The sequence below is a fragment of the Myotis davidii genome, unplaced genomic scaffold (genome assembly GCF_000327345.1).
Source record: "Myotis davidii unplaced genomic scaffold, ASM32734v1 scaffold420, whole genome shotgun sequence".
In the NCBI taxonomy this organism is placed as follows: domain Eukaryota; kingdom Metazoa; phylum Chordata; class Mammalia; order Chiroptera; family Vespertilionidae; genus Myotis; species Myotis davidii.
The window spans coordinates 2,269,602-2,288,733 of NW_006294421.1; the positions used below are offsets into that span (position 1 = coordinate 2,269,602).

Consider the following 19,132-nt stretch of genomic DNA (forward strand, 5'->3'; position numbering starts at 1 on the left):
CTGCCCTTTGTAAGAGTAGCTTCACCTATAGTCCTGTGACCATTCTAGGTATTTTAAACATTTATGAGATAACTATAGCCTTTATTAGGTAGAAAATTAAAAAACATTAAAAACATGACAGGAAAATACTCTTTTACTAAGAATAGAAATTAGCTCCCTTTTTAAAGCTTACTCCTGAGTTAAACTTCCTTTTTAGAATTATTCTTAAGGAAATTTTAACTTTGTGCCCAATGTTACTCTGCCACAAAGTGGCAAAGTCAAGTTTTGAATTCAGCTTTATCTAAATACAAAACCCGTGCTCTTAACCTTTCATGCGGTCTATAGGCACCCACAACTTTGTCTAGGTAACTCCCACCCAGCCTCCAGATTTTCACTTAACCGATCGCTTCCTCAGGAAAGCCTCCCTGTGCCGCTGAATCCAGTCAGTCTGCTGTATACTTCATGGAACTACACACTGTTCCCCCCTGGAATGTAAGCCCTGTGAAACCAGGGTCCACATTTATTTTCATTTGTCACTGAGTCTCAGTGCCTAACACAGTGCCTGGCATGTGGTTGTGTGTCAGTAAATGCTTGAATTCATTAATGGATTGACTTTGGAAATGGGTGTGGTTGAACTTCCAGGTTGCGGCAACAGTGGAGAATCCAGCTTTGAGAGGCTGTGGAGGCCAGAGGCAGAGGCTAGCCCAGTGGGTAAATCACTATGTCTAAAAGTTTTTACAGAGGGGTAGAAAGTGAACATGGTGGTAGCTAGAAGGATCAAGTAAATGTTATTTTTTTTTAATCCCCAGTGTTAACTGTAATTAACCAAGTAGAAAACAATATAGAAACTACATTGATAATCTACAAACTGAGTATCAGTTCTAGAATAGAATCTTAAAAGTGCAATTTTAGCCTAATTGAATGCTATATTAAGAGAAGAAGCAATAAGAAATGTCGCTGCTCCATAATATTTTTTGTTATCCCTTATATTGGTTTAATATGAAATGACTACTTAAGTTTTCTTTTTTTAAAAATATTTTTTATTGATTTTTTACAGAGAGAAAGGGAGAGAGACAGAGAGTTAGAAACATCAATGAGAGAGAAACATCGACCAGCTGCCTCCTGCACATCTCCCACTGGGGATGTGCCCGTAGCCCAGGTACATGCCCTTGACCGGAATCGAACCTGAGACCTTTCAGTCCGCAGGCTGACGCTCTATCCACTGAGCCAAACCGGTTTCGGCTTAAGTTTTCCATTTGAAATATTTTCAGAATTGTGAGAGAGAAATATGCTTATTAACTGACTATATTTTAGTATAACATACTGATATCATTGAAATTGCATAATATGAAATTATTCTAATTCAGAGTCAACTCTACAAATAATTAACAAATGAAGGGTTAAGTAAGTATTACTGATGATTACCATTAAAAGTTTTAAATAGTGAATAAAAAGAGGAGAGAGAAAAAGGCAGGAAAAGAAGATAGAAATGAGACAAAAAGAGGTGGGAAACTGTATTTATTTTTAGGTAATATACAGGGAAAATATTGCCTGATCTTGTTTCACTGGAGACTTTCAGTTGTATTTTCCATGTGTTTCTTTATTTCTTTTTAAATACAGTTTTTAGATTGTTTTCACTGGTGGCTGAAAAGGAGTGATGAGAGGATTTCTGAAGAAGGCAGAGTGGGAATTAGTGATTATTGGTTGAGGAATAAACAGATCACAGCTTTGGAGATACTGTGAAAAATTACTCAAAAAGACCTAAGATGGTTTTGTGTGTGTGTGTGTGAGTGTGTGTGTGTGTGTGTGTGTAGATGTTTTCATAACAAGTTTGAATATGATAACTGTCTTCTTCCTTAAAATGTTTTCTCTTGTTAATTTTAAAATGCCATTATAAAATTACCTTTATATATGCAACTATGTAGATTTTATATTAATTTTTTATTTAAATATCTTTGAGGTATAGAAATGAATTATCATCTTAGAGTACATTCAAACTGATGTCTTGAATTAAGGAAAATGCTTCAATGATGTCCTGAATTGTTTCAGATTGCAACACATCTTGGTGACATATATCACTTTATGAGTGGTACACTTTTTGGTGTTCAGCAAAAGATTTTGTTGAAAGAAAAAAGTCTCTGGGAAATAACTGTTGAATCACTTAGATACCTGACAGAAAAAGGACTCCTACAAAAAGACACCATTTTGACAGAAAACGGACTTACACAAAAAGATGCTAGTTATAAGTCCGAAGAATGGTTCCAGTATAGTTTTCATATCACAGAGTTGGGACGAGCTTCTTTTAAAGGTAATAGTTTACCTAAATTTTATTTTACCTAAAATAAATTTTTTTAAAATCTTACTTTACCAAAATCTGAGGAAATGCATTGGAAAAAGTAGACATTCTGTTACTTTAAATTAGATTTGTAATTTCATATTAATAACATTAATCTTATAAACTTTAAGAAGTTGAATAATGTTTTAAATTACAAGTAATTTAGAATACTGCAGAAGTATATAGAGAAAAAGGTGTTCATCACTTCTCACACTTCCCTCCCCCAGCAGTCACACAAATATTAATATCCTACCAAGAATAACAATTTGGTGTATATCTTTTCAAACAGTTTCTGTATATTTCATTTCAACGCATAATGCATAGATATATATAGGTTAAAAATTTGTTTAAACTTTTGATTTTAAATAATATATTATCTTAAAGATTGTTGTATGACAGTGGATAGTTTCTTTCTTAATGTTCACTTCATAATTTACTTAATGAAAAATAATACATGTCTGTTGTTAAAAAAAAATCTTTAGGAATCAGAAATTATGTAAAGGAAAATCCCAGATTCCTGTCCCATTTCCACTCTTCCAGGGGCTGCCTCAGATAACAGTTGCAAGTATTTTTATGTGTATGTATGCATATATGTATGTGCGTTTATATATGTCTGTATGTATATACATATATATATACACATGCATACATGCATATGCACACAGTTTATTTTTTTAATGGAATCATAGGGTATGTTTTAGCAGCTTGCTTTTCTTATAAAATGTCATGCACATCTTTTTGTTGTTGTTGCTCTCACCCAAGGACATGCTCTCACGTAGAGAGAGAATGGGGTGGAGAGAGAAAGGGAAAAACATCAATCGGGTTCCTCCCATATGCCTCCCGATTGACCAGGAATTGAACCTGCAACCTAGGTGTGTGCCCTGACCAGGAATCTAACCTGCCACCTTCTGGTGTACAGGACCATGTTCCAACCAGTTGAGCCAACCGGCCAGGGCTATCATGAACATCTCAACAAGTTAATCCCTTTAAATTTACCTTTTTTCTTTTACTACTTTAGACATCTATAGTATGAAGGCCTTAAATTTTTTATCCATTCCCCTATTAATGAACATTTGCACAGTTTCTGAGTTTTTTCAATTATAAACAAGATTGCATAGACATCTATATTCATGTATTTTTGGGTTTATGTAGAAATATTCTGGGTTAGATTCCCAAAAATAGAGTAGTTGGGTCAGAAAGTATATACTTACTAAATGTTGATGGATACTATCAAAATGACCTCCAAAATAGCCATGCTAAATTACATAAGAGATTTTGAATACTGTTTGCTATATTTAGGTAACTTCTAAACAAGACTTTTTTTTAAAATCACCTCTTTCCCCCTTTGGTAATTATGAAAAATGAAATACTTGTATTTTTTAGGAACTATAGATTTGGCTTACTGTGACATTCTCTACAGAGATTTGCAGAAAGGTCTTGAAGGCCTTGTGCTTGAAAGCCTTCTTCATCTAATTTACCTAACCACTCCCTACGATATGGCTTCTCAGTGTGACCCTGATTGGATGATATACTTCACACAGGTGAGCATAAAAGGTTCTTCAGTATAGGCTACTTAGTCTATTAATGATGATATGATTTTTATCAAGTAGTTATTCACTTTTTCTATTAAAATATGTTTGAAATTGGGCCTTTAGTTCTTTCATTTTTTAAAATAGTAATATGACAATAGCATTTTTGGTTTATTTAACTTAAATATTACTTTTCTGTTAAATATAAAGATGTCATTATCAAAAAAAATAAAGGTGTGGAAAAAGAAAAAGTATCATCCCTGCTTCCATTCTCCCAAAGATAGTCACTGTTCTGATTTGTTGACTACAGCATTTTATTTTATAACTAGTGGCCCGGTGCACAAATTTGTGCACATTGAAAGGAGATTAATTAGGAGAAATATTTTAATATCACTATTCACCCTTTATAATAGAAGTGTCAACCAAATTCATGATCGACAATGACAGATCAAAACACATGCGTGCGATTGGCGTCGGTGAGAGCTTTAAATGTATTGCGCATGCCCAAGTCAACTTAGCCTTTTATAGATATAGAATAAACTTGCTTAATTAGACCTGCTTTCTGATTTAACTAAACTTTTTCCTGGCAAGTGAAGCACCCAACTTCTCTTTCAGGTAATTGTCAGCAACACAGCAGTAAATATCAACATGAAGCAGATTATTATTGTAGATCACACAGGAAGAACAAAGGGTAAAAAGACATTATTACCTGGCACCCACAGCCACCGTTTCCAGACTGGGCTGGGCTGTGGGCCACATTTTGCGCCATGGGGTCTCAGCAGCATTGGCTGCGATTTGGTGGGCTGTTGCTCCGGGGTGCTGGCAGGGCCTGTGTCCACTTGGGGGAAGCCGAGTGTTGCTTTCTGGGTGCCAAGTCTGTGGTGCCATTTCTCTGTAAATGGCCAGTGTGCATCACGGCAGCTCCTGCATTGAGTGACTGCCCCCTGGTGGTCAGTGCATGTCATAGCTACTGATCAGATGGACACTTAGCAATTACCCTTTTATTAGTATAGATATAGATTATAGATGTCTGGAATCTAAAGGAAACCATGAAGACCATCTCTGATGATTGAGAGTTTAGTTACCTGAGAGCTCTGTCAGAGCCAAGCGTGATATATCAGACCCAGTACTATTGATGACTGAGAAAGAATATCAGTTTTATGGAAAGGTGGACCTGGCCCTATTTATTTTAAAAGCATGTGGTAGAGTACAATCTATTATGATTTTATTGTAAACAGGATAGATGCATGAACACATATTAGGTAGAAGTGGTATGCAGCTTTTAATTACAAGAAATTAACTTTCTTTTTAATATCATTTTAAAATTATTCCTGTAAGTTTTCTCAGCCAGTAGTATATAATGCAGTTACTTTCAAAAGCTTTCCCTCTTCTCCTAACCACCCTTCCAATATTATACAGTATTTGTGACCATGACTTTAAGTAATTCTACTAAAATATGCTATAGCCCTGGCCAGTTTGGCTCAGTGGATAAAGCATCAGCCTGTGGACTGAAGGGTCCCAGGTTTGATTTCAGTTAAGAGCACATACCCGGATTCTGGACTTGAACCCCAGTGCGGGGTGTGTAGGAGGCAGCTGATCCATGATTCTTTCTCATCGTTGTTGTTTCTGTCTCTCTCACCCTCTCTCTTCCTCTCTGAAATCAATAAAAATATATTTAAAATACGCTATATTTTAATATTTTTAAGTTTGTAGTATTTGTACGTAAAACGGGTTGCTTTTTCATATCCTTTAAAAACAAGAAAATATGATATCATAGAAAATACTGGATTTGGTTCAAATGGCATTTTTTAAAGGTACAATTATATTTTCCTATATAATGACTCTATTTTTTTTATGTAGTTTAATCAGCTCAGTCCAGCAGAACAAAATGTGGCTGCTCTTGTTGGAGTCTCTGAAAACTATATTGGAAAGAAGGTATCAGGTCAAGCTATCAAGAAGGTACCATAAAATTTTTTTTCCTTCCTAAATAACTAAGTTCATTTAACAAAATTAATGCTGTTGTATCATCTCCCTTGTTGACTTGATCTTTTTGTTTCACTTCTTTTCTCTAAATTAAATTCCCACTTTATTATTTAAAACATCTGAGGAGCAGAAACTTAGGCATTTAAAAAAAACTATTTATTTGTTGTTGGTGTAATAGCCTATTTTTATACCTTTGTATTCTAAAATATTCTGTCATACATGTAAGGCTATTATCATAGGGAAAGGTAAACCTTATAATTTATTTTTCATAGGCTACTTACTGCTTACATTACAAAATATTTATAATGTTTTCATGATATTATGTAATCCTGAAGTAAATTCAATTCAAGGGAGTAAATTATATTTTCTAAAACTTTGATTAGGCATTCTACTTGCTATCAGAGATTCTGAGATAGGATAGGTTTAGGGTTTTTGTTGATTGTGTTGTTCGTTGTCCTCAAAGAACTTCCAATCTAATATTTGACATACATAAAACATGCTAAAAGGTTGAATATTATTTGTTTGATATTTTATATTTTGGGGTTTTAAAGTTCAGTCAACAAGCATGAAGCAAGTGTATAATGCATACACTAACTTTAAGAGAAGTGGAAATAATTGTTTGGCTAACATGCTTTAAAATTCCTTAAGTTAATATCATTTTCCACCTCATAATATACAGTTTATTCATTTTTAATTTTCTTTGATAATCCAAACTCCATTGAAACCTAATTATCTACCTACTATTCCCTCCTATATCTTTTAAATTTCCATGGATATTACCGATTTCATTTTGAAAAACAGAAGATGATGTTTACTGTCATTTGAATTGAATGGTGCAACTGTCCCATGTACTGCTGTATCATGAAATTATCAGTAGATATTATAGTACTTCAATATTCATGTTGTCACAACATTTAGATTAAGTCTTTTACCTTAAAAATGGCTCTGCTGTTTAGACCTTCAAAATGTTGAATAAAAATATTTCTTAAAACAAATTTTTTATAACCAACTGTATAATATAAAATAAAAAAATTATATTTTAAAACTCATGTTAATTTGGAACATATTACCAAATAATAAACATATACAAAATCTTATTAGAATAATACACCTTTTTAAATTTGCACCAAAATTTATTTTTGTTACATTTTATGAAATATAGTCAATAGCATGCCCGGTATAGCTCACTGGTTGAGTGTTTACCTATGAACCAGGAGGTCATGGTTTGATTCCCGGCCAGGGCACATGCCCGGGTTATGGGCTCGATCTCTAGTGTGGGGCATGCAGGAGGCAGTCGATCAATGATTCTAGCTCATTATTGATGTTTCTATCTCTCTCCCCCTCTCCCTTCCTCTCTGAAATCAATAAAAATGCATTAAAAGAAAAGAAATACAGTCAATAAATGTTTATTCAATTGATAATTGCATATTTAAACTAGTATGGACGTGAATTTATTTTAATTACAAATGGATTATTTACTAGTTTAATGTTTTGAAAGTATCATTATTTATAATTCTAGAGAACATGATTTTACTTAAAATCTAAATTGATTTCTCTACATTGAAAAAGTCACCCTCCTTTTCTTTAAACATTTCTTGTAAAATAGCTTAGAATTGGAGCTAAGCATTTTATCTTGCCTTGTAATATAATTTTATCATTTCTCTTGACTTAAATGCCATTTGAACAAAATCTATATTGACTCTATTTTAATAATGAAGGTGCACCAAATTTGGAAAATTAAAAAATGATCTTTTCCTACTTTTATTCAACTATCATGTTGTTTAGCTTAATGCTTTTTAAGTGACTGATCCAGTATCAACATGCAGAATCTTAATTCATATATTCTTTAATATGTCAGTCTAAGTTTTCATCTCAAACATTCTATTACTGTAGTAGAGGATATAATTTTAGATTTTATACCTTTTTTTTTTCTCTTTCAAGTTCAAACTCCCCCCCCCCCCCCCCCCCCCCCCCCCCCGATTTTACTACACACACAAAATAGTCACTAGACGCCACAGGCAAAAGCAGGTACACAGAATAGAAATTGTCCACTTCAGAGAGCATTTTTCTCTTTCAGTGTTTTAGCTTTGGAAACATTACTTATCATGTCCACGTGGAAACCTTAGAATCTAATATTTACTCTTAGTTTACAATGTAGATAAGCTTATTAACATTTATCTAAATAAATGCATTTATCTAATTTGTAATCCCATTCACACACATATACACCTGTACATACCACAGGAAATGAAAAGGTCTCCCCAGTTCCTTCTCTTTATATATTTTCCTCGGGCTGCTGCCACAGATTAGCACACAGCAGCTGTCTTTTTTAATTGAATTTATTGAGGTGACATTGGTTAATAAAATTATATAGACTTCAGGTGTACAATTCTATTATACATCATCTGTATATTGTATTGTGTGTTCACCACCCAAAGTCAAACTGGATGTCTTAAAACAACAGAAGTTTATTCTCTCACAGTTCAGGGGACCAGAAGTTTGTAATTAAGATGCTGGCAGGGTTGGTTCCTTCTGGGGGCTCTGAGGAAGAAACCATCTTGCCTGTCTCCTAGCTTTCAGTGAGTGCTGGCAATCCTTGGTTTTCCCTTAGCTTGTAGACTCATTCCTCCAATGGTTGCCTCCATCTTCACATGGCCTGCTTGTCTGTGTCACTCTGTGTCCTCTCTTCTATCAGTGCAGTAGTTTTCTATGTTGAACTTAAAAAAAAAATACTATAATTTGCTTTAACTAAAGGGCCCACTGTACATCCAGGATGATTTCCTCTCAAGATCCGTAACTAATCACATCTGAAAATATCCTGTTCCCAAGTAAAGTCACCTTCACGGGTCCGAGGGTTAAGATCTGAGCATATCTTTTCTTGGTAGGACACAACTCAACCTTCAACACTCCCTATAGAGAGAAGTTTAGCTAAATTGGAAACAATTTGGCATATTTTTTATACTTGGAAAAATGATAATTTGAATTCATCTAAGTTACATATGTTAGAACTTAGTTTTATTTCTATGAATCATTCTATCCTTACCCTTGCTCTCCTGTAGCACAATTTCATTCAATTTACCTTTTGTCCAGTTTGAATATAAGGTACATTTTTAGCAGGTTCAGTATATTAATTTATTTGGTTGTGTCTTTCTAGACGGTGGACAAGGACATAGTGAACAGACTATACCTGTCTTTTGTTCTTTATGCCTTGCTCAAAGAGACCAGCATTTGGAGTGTGTCTGAAAAATTCAATATGCCTCGAGGATATATACAGAGTCTTCTCACTGCAGCTGCCACCTTCTCATGTTGTGTGTTACATTTCTGTGAGGTAATTCCATTAAATAGATGATAGATGCTTTGTGCATCTTACTTTAACGGTGACCAAACTCATAAACCAGTTAGTATTTTCTTATCGTTGACTTATTCTGTTACAAAGCAGTCAGAATTTACTTAAAATATATTTTTGTTTTTATTCCCTTATTACAGAAATACTATATACATACTTATGGTAAAGATACAAAAAATAACAAAATCAACTGAAGTATGTAATGAACAAGTAGAATAGTTATCCTTACTTTTAGAACCAGCGTTAATAGTTTCAAGTGTTTGGAATCAACTCTTAAAATGGCTCTCTCCACTCATGTTGATTCTGTCTGAGTGTCCTTCTCATGAGTGATACTCATGTGAAATGTTTGACTAGCATGTTGTCAATATCTGACAGCTACTGTTAACTACTTAGCACCATGTTCCTTAGATTGCCTCAGTAATCTACCATTCTCGCTTCCAGTGTCAACCAGCTACTTTAGGTTTCTTCAACAAATGCCCATTTTATAAAGTAGTTCAAGGAGAAAATTTTATTTTGGCCGTGTGCATTTAGGATGGGTTTGTTTGTTTAAGATTTTACTAAAAGAAGTTTTCAGAATTTCCTTAAATAACACAACGAAGCTTGCCAGACTTTTCTACTCAATTTTTTTTGACAAATTTATAATATGTCATTTTTGCTGCATTTAAATTTTTTATTATTGAATAGCAGAATATCCTTTTCATATTTGTTTCTGTACTCAATTTTTTAAAAAAGTTCCCCCCATAAGTTCTATTTTTAAACTTAAAATCAACTTCATTTTCCCTATCTTAAATCTCCATATTCTGTATGTGTGTATGGCAATTAATTCTGTCATATGTACTAAGGAGTAAATAATCTAAAATACTTGACTTTGGATTAAATGATAACTATTTTAGTAAATTTATCTTTCTAAATATCTTCTACGTATACTGATCTTTTTAATACTAGCTTACATTCCCTAATCATATGCTAGCTAAGCAGTAGACAAAAATTATGAGTAATAAGAAGCTAGTTGTTATTTAAGTTTTCTGTATTTGTTGTTCTTTGTGTTTAAATATGCTTTTCCTAATATTCAATCCCTTTGTTTTAATTGGGACTATATAGACTTCAGCCTTGTAGATTTGTTCAAGTAAAAGAATATGTTAAACTTGAAAAACAGCTACTATAATTTGATGGTTGAGCCTAGAAAAAAAAATCTACCTGACAACTTGTGCTTTCATGAATGTATTTTTAATATTTTAAAATGTTTTTTCCTCTTTAACTAGTTATGTAAGTCATTTAAAATAGGACACTAATTGTTTTAATTAAGATGGCTTTTATTTTTATTATTATTTTTTAAAAAATATTTTTATTGATTTCACAGAGGAAGGGAGAGACAGAGAAATAGAAACATCAATGATGAGAATCATGATCGGCTGCATCCTGCACACCCAAACTGGGGTTTGAGCCAGCAACCCGGGCATGTGCCCTGACTGGGAATTGAGCTGTGTCCTCCTGGTTCATAGGTCGATGCTCAACCACTGAGCCATGCTAGCCGGGCATGATGGCTTTTAATTACAAGTAACAGAAAACCCCATAAAAGATTAAACAATAGGAAAAAGACTGTCTTCAGTAACAGGAAGGCTAGAGCTAAGGCAATTCCAGGGTGATTGATTCAGTAGTTTTATTCAAGGTTACCTTCTCTTCTTTTTACTCTTCCATCTTTAGTGCATTAACTGCTTTCCTAGTGGTCACAAAGTGGCTAACTAATGCTGTTCCATGCATCACACATTCTCACAAAAGGTTAGAGACTTAAAAAAAAGAAACTATTGTAGAACACCTCAAGCATATATACTAGTACAAGAAAACAAGATAATATAATGAATACCCTTTTACCCATACAGCTTTAACAGTTATTGACTTATGGTTTCCAATATGTTTATTGTTTTAAATATTGTTGCACTGACCATTGTCTTGCGTTTGAATCCTTCCACAGTAAATACTTAGTCTTTAGGATAAATTCCCACAAATAGGAGTTGTTTTCAGTCATCTGGGAAAGAAAAACTATACATTCACTTTCTGGTATTTTGATAAAAATGAATAGAATTCTTCTTGTTGACTTATTTTTCAGTTGTTTCCTCATCCCAAGACCACTTTGTCAAATTTGTCAGTCTCTGCCATTCGTCCTCATAATAATTTTGCTTGGAATTATTGTTCACTTCTGGCTTAACCCAAGTTCCAGAGCTTACATAAGGGAACATCCTCTCTGAGCCCCCTCCCATGCAAACTAAACTTTGAAATGACTGACTAGATTTAAATTCTGTATATTTCTTTGTGTTCTGCAGGAACTTGAGGAGTTTTGGGTTTATAAAGCCCTTTTGGTAGAACTTACCAAGAAACTGACCTACTGTGTAAAGGCAGAACTAATCCCTCTCATGGAAGTGACTGGAGTTTTAGAGGTTAGTAGCTTCCCAGTTTCCCAGTTGAGATGATTTCAAGTAACTGTGAAGTCTTGTCACAGGGTAAGTGACAACAACATCCTTATGGCAGTCTTTTTTTTTTTTTTTTTTCTGTTTTCTTGTTTCAAAGTAAATTGCTGCTGTGGCTTCCTAGAAATCCCATTAATTCAGAAGCACAACTGTGAGAAAAAAAATAACAGAAGGGATAAGATGACACTCTCCAAGTATACGTGTGCTCATCCTTAGCATCTTCCTTCTTCCACGCCAGTGGAGAATTACCTTCTGTCAGTTTAGACTCAGTGCTTATTTAAGGTAGTGGTGACTCAGTGCTAATAAGGCTTATTCATAGTTTTGAAGAGAGTGAGAAGAAAGTATTCTCAGCTGGTTTTTAAGCTTTCTGTTTTTACCAACCCTTAATTTAAGTTTATTCTGTTATTCAGTTCTCGAATTAGAGGAACTCTACTGCTTGGGAACACACACACACACACACACACACACCCCACACACCACTCCACACCCCATCCCACACCACATCACACCACTCCCTTGTAGTCCCCCGAGTTGGTGGCAAGAACATTTTAAGTATATTAGACTAGAATATTTTTATTGGTATCTGAAATAATTCCCCTAGCCTAAGTGCCATAATGGATTTTTCATTGTTCATTTCAACACATATCAGATGACTTACACTGCACAGAAGGCTATCTTGCAGTCACATTGGAACCATTCAAGTACATCTTTGAATACAATACAAAATTTAATATAAAATTCCTCTGGATTCTGATGTGTTATCTCTTCATTCTTACTTTATTTATTTTAGTATATTTTATATATATACTAGAGGCCTGGTGCACCAAATTTGTGCATGGGGGGTGTGTGTCCCTCAGCCCAGCCTACACCCTCCCCAATCTGGGACCCCTCGAGGGATGTCCGACTGCCCGTTTAGGCCCAATCCCGGTCTGCTGGCTCCCAACCGCTCGCCTGCCTGCCTGCCTGATTGCCCCTAACCACTTCTGCCTGCCAGCCTGATCACCCCCTAATTACTCTCCTGCCAGCTTTATCAATGCCTAACTGCTCCCCTGCCAGCTTGATTGTCCCTAACTATCCTCCCCTGCCAGCCTGGTCACCCTTAACTGTCTGTTGGAGTGATAGTCAATTTGCATATTACCCTTTTATTAGATAGGATATATATATATATATATATGTGAAATTTTTCCTTTCAACAAGACATTCAATTATTTTTTTCTAAATCCCAAATTCTGAGCCTACTGATTTGTGTAATATTTTTCAGGGTCGGGCAAAACAGTTATACAATGCAGGTTATAAAAGTCTAGCACACTTAGCTAATGCAAATCCTGAAGTGCTAATAAAAACAATTGATCATTTATCAAGACGCCAGGCCAAGCAAATTGTTTCATCAGCAAAGGTAAGCAAACCATTTTTTAACCTTTACAATGTTTTGTGGTGTTATCTCCTTATATCTGAGACATGAAAAAAAAAAAAACACATTTAGCAATAGACACAAAAGTATAAGTTCATAATATGTGGGTAAAAATAGTGCATTTGTTATGATACAAGACTTGCTATAAAGAGAAAAATGACCTTCTAAAAACAGTTTCAAGAGTTCACTGAAGTACAAGGAAGCCTAGAACTCATTGAATTTGGCCTCCTTACAACCTTTTCGCAGAAGTCCTTTCCTCAGCACTCTCAACATCTGGTCCTCCCACCTTTGAATACCTTCATTGACAAGCGCTTACAACCTCAAAATTCACATAGTTCTATTTTTGGTCACTTAGTATAACAAAAAGCATCCCATTATAATGAGACTCAATTTTGTCTTCTTAAAATGTTGAGCGTTGCATTGTAATACTACCATCTGGAACTATTCTATTCCTTTATTAGTGTTTCACATATTGAAAAATAGTTCTCACTGCTAACAAGGGTTTCTCTTTTCTGTTTCTTTCATTTGCATTAAATAATCTATTGTCCTAGTTGCCCTTTGCCTGATGCAATCATATGTATCATTACCCTCCAGTTCAATGTGGGTAAAGCCATTCCATAGCAATTTGGGCTTTTCCCCTCCTGATTTTAACTGTAGTTCCATTCTTGTAGCCTGAAATTGCTTGGCTTTTTAAGAAAACGTCATTGTTACAGTATGGTCATATACAGATCAGAATGAGCTAAAGGTTCATTTCCATCTTCCTTTTGTTAATGGTGCTCACACTGTTTATATTACCTTCTTTACAATAGTCCTGAGGGTGTACAGAGATGGTGTCACCTTCAATTTGACGGCACTAAAACTGACCTTGTTCCATTCGATTAGAAGTTCTTGGGATTGGCAGGGATGGAGTTATAGTCATTTCCATTGCAATGGCAGCTAGCACAGTACTCAACCTAGAGTAGGCGTTTAATATGTATTTGAATAAATAAATGAGATTTGAAGAAATTAAGTTATTTACCTAAGGAAGTATAGCTAAGTAAGTAGCAGAGCCACGACTGTGGAGTTAGACTGTATATCATTAGGGATACAAATGGAGCTGTAGTAACAATGGCCAAAAGAAGTTACTTTAAACTTTAAAAGTTTATTAGACAAATTCAAGCACAAGCAATTTATAGCTCTTATGGGAATCAGTGTTGTATCCAGGGATCCTACTTCTGTCTCATTCTCAACACATGGCTTCCACCTTATGGACTAAGATACATGCTCTGGTTCCCGCCACTTCTTTCACTTTCCAGACAGTTTGAAAGAGAAAAATAGATATTCCTTGCAGGATTTTGAGCCGAGGAATAGGTCAGATGTTGCAAATAGGAGAGCAAGGATGGAAATGAGGAAACTAGTTAGGATTATGCCATTTTGTTTTTATTATAACTGGTGGATTTTTTTAACCATAGGTAATTTGAAGCTGACGGTGTTCTCTGTATTCTAGTAATGCTGACACAAGAGTTTTGTGCGGTTTACTTGTTGATCTGTATAGTTTTTAGAGGATGTGTTGGGAGATTCATTTCACATGGTCACCCTTATCTCAGCTGCTGGAAAGCTTACCTAATTACGTTTTAGTCTTTTTTATATATATATAATGCTATGTAATGCTATGGGTATGTCAAATTGGTAGGGAGTGGGTTTTTCACTTTCACTTTGCATCATATGACTTTTTCCCCCCTCTGTGATTTTGCTAAACTTTTTATTATAATACTTTGTAACAGAAGTAGTACAAATACTTCACTACAATATACACAAAAGCCAGCTAAAACAAATACCAACATTTTACTTCTGGTTTCTAAAAGAAAGAGAGTCATTACTTGTTAAATATTCATTTATGTCTACTATGCTCCATGTTTAGAAATACTTTCTTTTCTCATTATGGTTCTTTCAAAATTAACCCTTTGAGTGCCAACCAATATCCTAGGAACTATGCTAAAATTGCCAGGGCATTTTTGCTGATTTTACAGCAGTTTAGGAAAAAAATTATGAATCAGAAGTAAATGAAGTTACATATTCAAAAACTTAAGGAAACCTTTACTACACTGACATATTTAGCAATATCATCATCACTAATAAAAGCAGACTTAGAACTAGACGCCATTTCGAAGCTTTGATAGCGCTCCCAGAACTTTTGGCGAAAGACAGGAGGAACGCAATCGCGCTCCCCAGCACTCAAGGGGTTAACTATTAATTTTAGGAACTTGAATAAAATTTTTCTTTGAAAAAGTTATAGGTTTTTAAAAGATAGTATACTTAATTTTGAGGAGTAATAAAATGCATATATGAAGGATAACATTTTCAAGAGCTAATTAAATTTTTATAAAATTGTCTTAGATTTTATAGATTAAAAGTTAATTTTTAAGTGGCTGAGTCTCCAATAAAACAAATCATGTTTTAGAGCTCCTTTATTTTTGGTATACCAAATGGAGCAATCAGCTAAAATGGCTTCAACTAAATGCTTCAGCTTCACTTACTATAATCACTTTTTCTTAAGTGGCCATTTTTCCATCTCATATTAGTTTTAATGTCTAGATTGCTGATGTATAAGGATTCAGGTGGTAAAAATGGTAGCATTTCTCTAGCATTGAATATTTTGGTCTCATGTCCTGATGTTATTATTGTAGATGCTGTTGCATGAAAAAGCAGAGGCTTTGCAAGAAGAAGTAGAAGAGCTATTGAGATTCCCTGCTGATTTCCCTCCTGTTGAAAAGGCATGAAGTGTGTCTGATGAGCATTATCAAATATGAATGACTTATCTTTTTTTTAATTATTTCTTGTATATATGTTTTATTAAAGATTCCTTATTATTTATACATGAAAAGATACATTTTAAGTATACATTCAGAACTGGATGATGTTTGGATGATGTTTGGATATATCTCTCACCCATAATTACAATAACCTTTCTAGTAATAACCCATCTTATTCAATACTTACACATTATTTTTGTGCTCAGAAATGAAATCAACTTCCTCAACATTGCTGCAGCCTACCTTTGTAGCCAGATCTTTCATCATTCTCTTATCCATTTCTTTCATCATACTGGACTATTTGAAATACCATAATTTTCCCTGCGATTTCCAAACCCTTCATTTCCTGTTTTATTCCATTTCCAGTGCATAGAAAATTATCTTTTTTAAAAATATGTATATATTTCTTTATTGATTTCAGAGAGGAAGGGAGAGGGAGAGAGAGAGAGAGATACATCAATGATGAGAGAGAATCATTGATTGGCTGCCTCCTGCACACCCCCTACTGGGGATCGAGCCCGCAACCCAGGCATGTGCCCTTGGCCGGAATCGAACCTGGGACCCTTAAGTCCTCAGGCTGATGCTTTATCCACTGAGCCAAGCCGGCTAGTGCAGAAAATTATCTTTAAAATGCACTGTATACTTCAAGTATAAACTAAAAATGCTCAAATACTGTCTTCTCTATAAAATTGTTCAAGTTTATTCTCATCCCCACCACATACATGGGCTCTTCCCTTCCTATAAGTATTGTGAATCTCTCATTAATGCCCATGTATTTTTTTTAACACTTTTTCAACACGTATTTATTATTAGCTAACCTATGATTCAGGATCCCAGGGTGGGATGTACCCAGGTTCCCCTTCACTATCCTGGGAGAAGGGTGAGGACAGAGGAGTATCAGGGTGGGGGCCAGTTCAGATCTTCCCAGGAAATGTGCCTTCTGCTCATTTTTTGTTTGTTTTTCTAAGAGTTTCTTTGATTTTAATAGTTGGGATGAAAGTTATAAAATAAAATAGACAACACAGAGCCTTGTGACTTACTCAGATTGGCAACAAACACAAGGATACAGAAATGTAAACAAACGGAGCTTCCACCCAGGATGTGGACCATTCGCAAACAGAGACCTCACTCCCTTTAACGGTCATTGCCTTCTCACAGTGGCGCAAGTTCAAGTAGTTCTGCTGTTCAAGTAGTTCAAGTAGTTCTGCCGATAGTTCCCGGCCTGCTTCTGGTTAGGGAGGGAAGCAGCTGTCACAGAGAGCAGTCAGAATTCTTGATCTTTGTCTTGATGTCTTCTGCCACATTGCTGACTCCTAAAAAACACCTTTAGGCAGCTCACAGCTCAGTGTGACCCTCAGCAAAAACTCACCCATGTCTTGTTTTAATGCCATTAGTTTCAAATATGCTAGAAAGCTGAGGCTTTTTTTTATTATCTTTGTATGGCACCCAGCACCTACCGAAATTCACTGGAGAAAGTAGGAACTTCTGTGAAAAATTAATACCACCCAAGTGAGCAATTTAAAGATTCTCTTCAAACACACCTTTAGTATTGCCTCTCCCTTTTCCCTTTTCAGATTTATAGCTCAAATGTAGATGGCTGGTTATCTAAAGGGGGGGGGAGGGTAATAACTAGCAACATGTATTAATACTGAACTGGCTTAGTTAAACTCTTACCTGTCTGAGAGATCCATTGGAAACTTTGCAAATAGATTCCCAGCCTAAGTTCTTTTTGCTTAACATTTTAGACCATTATAATGTAGCAGTTATGTACCTAGTAATTTCTGTGTGCCAGGCACTGTTATAAGTGCTTTATGTAACTAATTTAATCCTTACAACAACACTATAAGACAGATACTATTATTATTCCCATTTAAAGTAAACTGAGACATAGAGTAAAGTAACTGCCTCAGGGACATGTACTAGTTAGTTATAGGGCAGGGATTCAGACCCAGACAGTCCCAATCTAAAGTCTGTGCATTTAACCATTATACAATACTAGAGGCCCAGAGCACAAAATTCATGCATGGGGGAGGGCCCCTCAGCCTGGCCTGCACCCTCTCCAATTCGGGACCCCTTGGGGGTTGTCCAAAACTGGCAGTCGGTCATCCCTCTTGCAATCCGGGACTGCTGGCTCCTAACCGCTCACCTACCTGATTGCCCCTAACCACTCTGTCTGCCTGCCCGATGCCCCTAACTGCTCCCCTGATGGCCTGATCGCCCCTAACTGCCTCTGCCTTGGCCCCGCCACCGTGGCTTTGTCCAGAAGGACATCTGGAAGGTTGTCCAGAAGATGCCCGGTCTAATTAGCATATTACCCTTTTATTTGTATAGATTGTCTTGGTAGAATTTGCCTACTTTATCCCTTCTAAGTGTTCTTTTCACCTGCCCTGGATTTTACCCCCAATATTACATCTCATTTATACCCTGCTCCTTCATATGAATCAAAATATGGTATCCTAATGTCTTATGGGCTTCACTGCACATAGTCCATTTGTTCCAGCTAAAAAGACTTTAGCATTGTTCATACTTCTGTTTTAAATCTAGAAACTCTGAATTACCAGGGTTGCCCAAGTAAGTAAGGCTATAAGTGATCCCTGATTCTTGCTAACCCATTTATAAGAGACTAAAAATCCCAATTCAATTTATTAATTTAAGATTAGAGATGGCAAGGTTGATGAGGAGGTACCTTTACAGAAACTAGAATACCTGTATCTATAGTCCAGGACAATCTCCATGGCCCCTGATCAGTGTTTCTGTAGGTCAATTTAACTAAAAGGCTGTCGTGTATAATGGATGGGGAATTAGCCCTAAAAGATTTTAAGATGTAAAGAAATTAAAACAGTTCAGCTCTGGAGAAGAAGAAACAGTAGGTCAGTGGGAACAGAGGGGAGAATAAAAATTATACTTAAATACATTTGAGAATTTACTATATAATAACCATGGCTTTTCAGTTTGAAGTGATACAAACCCAAGGACACCTGGCTTAAACAAAAAGGACTGTTTCATGGCCACATTCCAAACCACAGCAGCAATAGGACCGATATGAAGGAACTGAAGATACTGATGCTTCAGTGCAGTCAGCTGACACCATCAAAAGTTCCACATTCAGCCAGAACCGGTTTGGCTCAGTGGATAGAGCGTTGGCCTGCGGACTCAAGGGTCCCGGGTTTGATTCTGGCTAAGGGCATGTGCCTTGGTTGCGGGCACATCCCCAGTGGGGGTTGTGCAGGAGGCAGCTGATTGATGTTTCTCTCTCATTGATGTTTCTAACTCTCTAGCCCTCTCCCTTCCT

General features: G+C 35.7%; 1 protein-coding gene and 1 long non-coding RNA gene across 4 annotated transcripts in view; one reads left to right on the plus strand and one right to left on the minus strand.

The window, feature by feature from the left end:
- Window positions 1–15,911, plus strand: part of HELQ (helicase, POLQ-like) — a 38,468-nt gene extending 22,557 nt beyond the window's left edge. For 2 of the 3 annotated variants that reach the window (XM_006768672.2, XM_015567159.1), the window contains 7 exons: window positions 2,029–2,287; window positions 3,698–3,855; window positions 5,704–5,802; window positions 8,981–9,154; window positions 11,494–11,607; window positions 12,899–13,033; window positions 15,715–15,911. In XM_006768672.2, the coding sequence (XP_006768735.1) occupies window positions 2,029–2,287; window positions 3,698–3,855; window positions 5,704–5,802; window positions 8,981–9,154; window positions 11,494–11,607; window positions 12,899–13,033; window positions 15,715–15,807 (1,032 nt within the window). In that variant the 3' untranslated portion in view covers window positions 15,808–15,911. Of the gene's footprint in view, window positions 1–2,028; window positions 2,288–3,697; window positions 3,856–5,703; window positions 5,803–8,980; window positions 9,155–11,493; window positions 11,608–11,737; window positions 11,920–12,898; window positions 13,034–15,714 lie in introns of those variants that run through there. The other variant, XR_001514732.1, reaches the window with a different exon arrangement.
- A 1,566-nt stretch (window positions 15,912–17,477) lies between these two features.
- The window catches only part of LOC107183910, a 17,691-nt gene continuing 16,036 nt past the window's right edge, over window positions 17,478–19,132 (minus strand). Inside the window, exon 3 of the long non-coding RNA XR_001514733.1 lies at window positions 17,478–17,488. This is a non-coding gene — a long non-coding RNA (uncharacterized LOC107183910). The remainder of the gene's footprint in view (window positions 17,489–19,132) is intronic.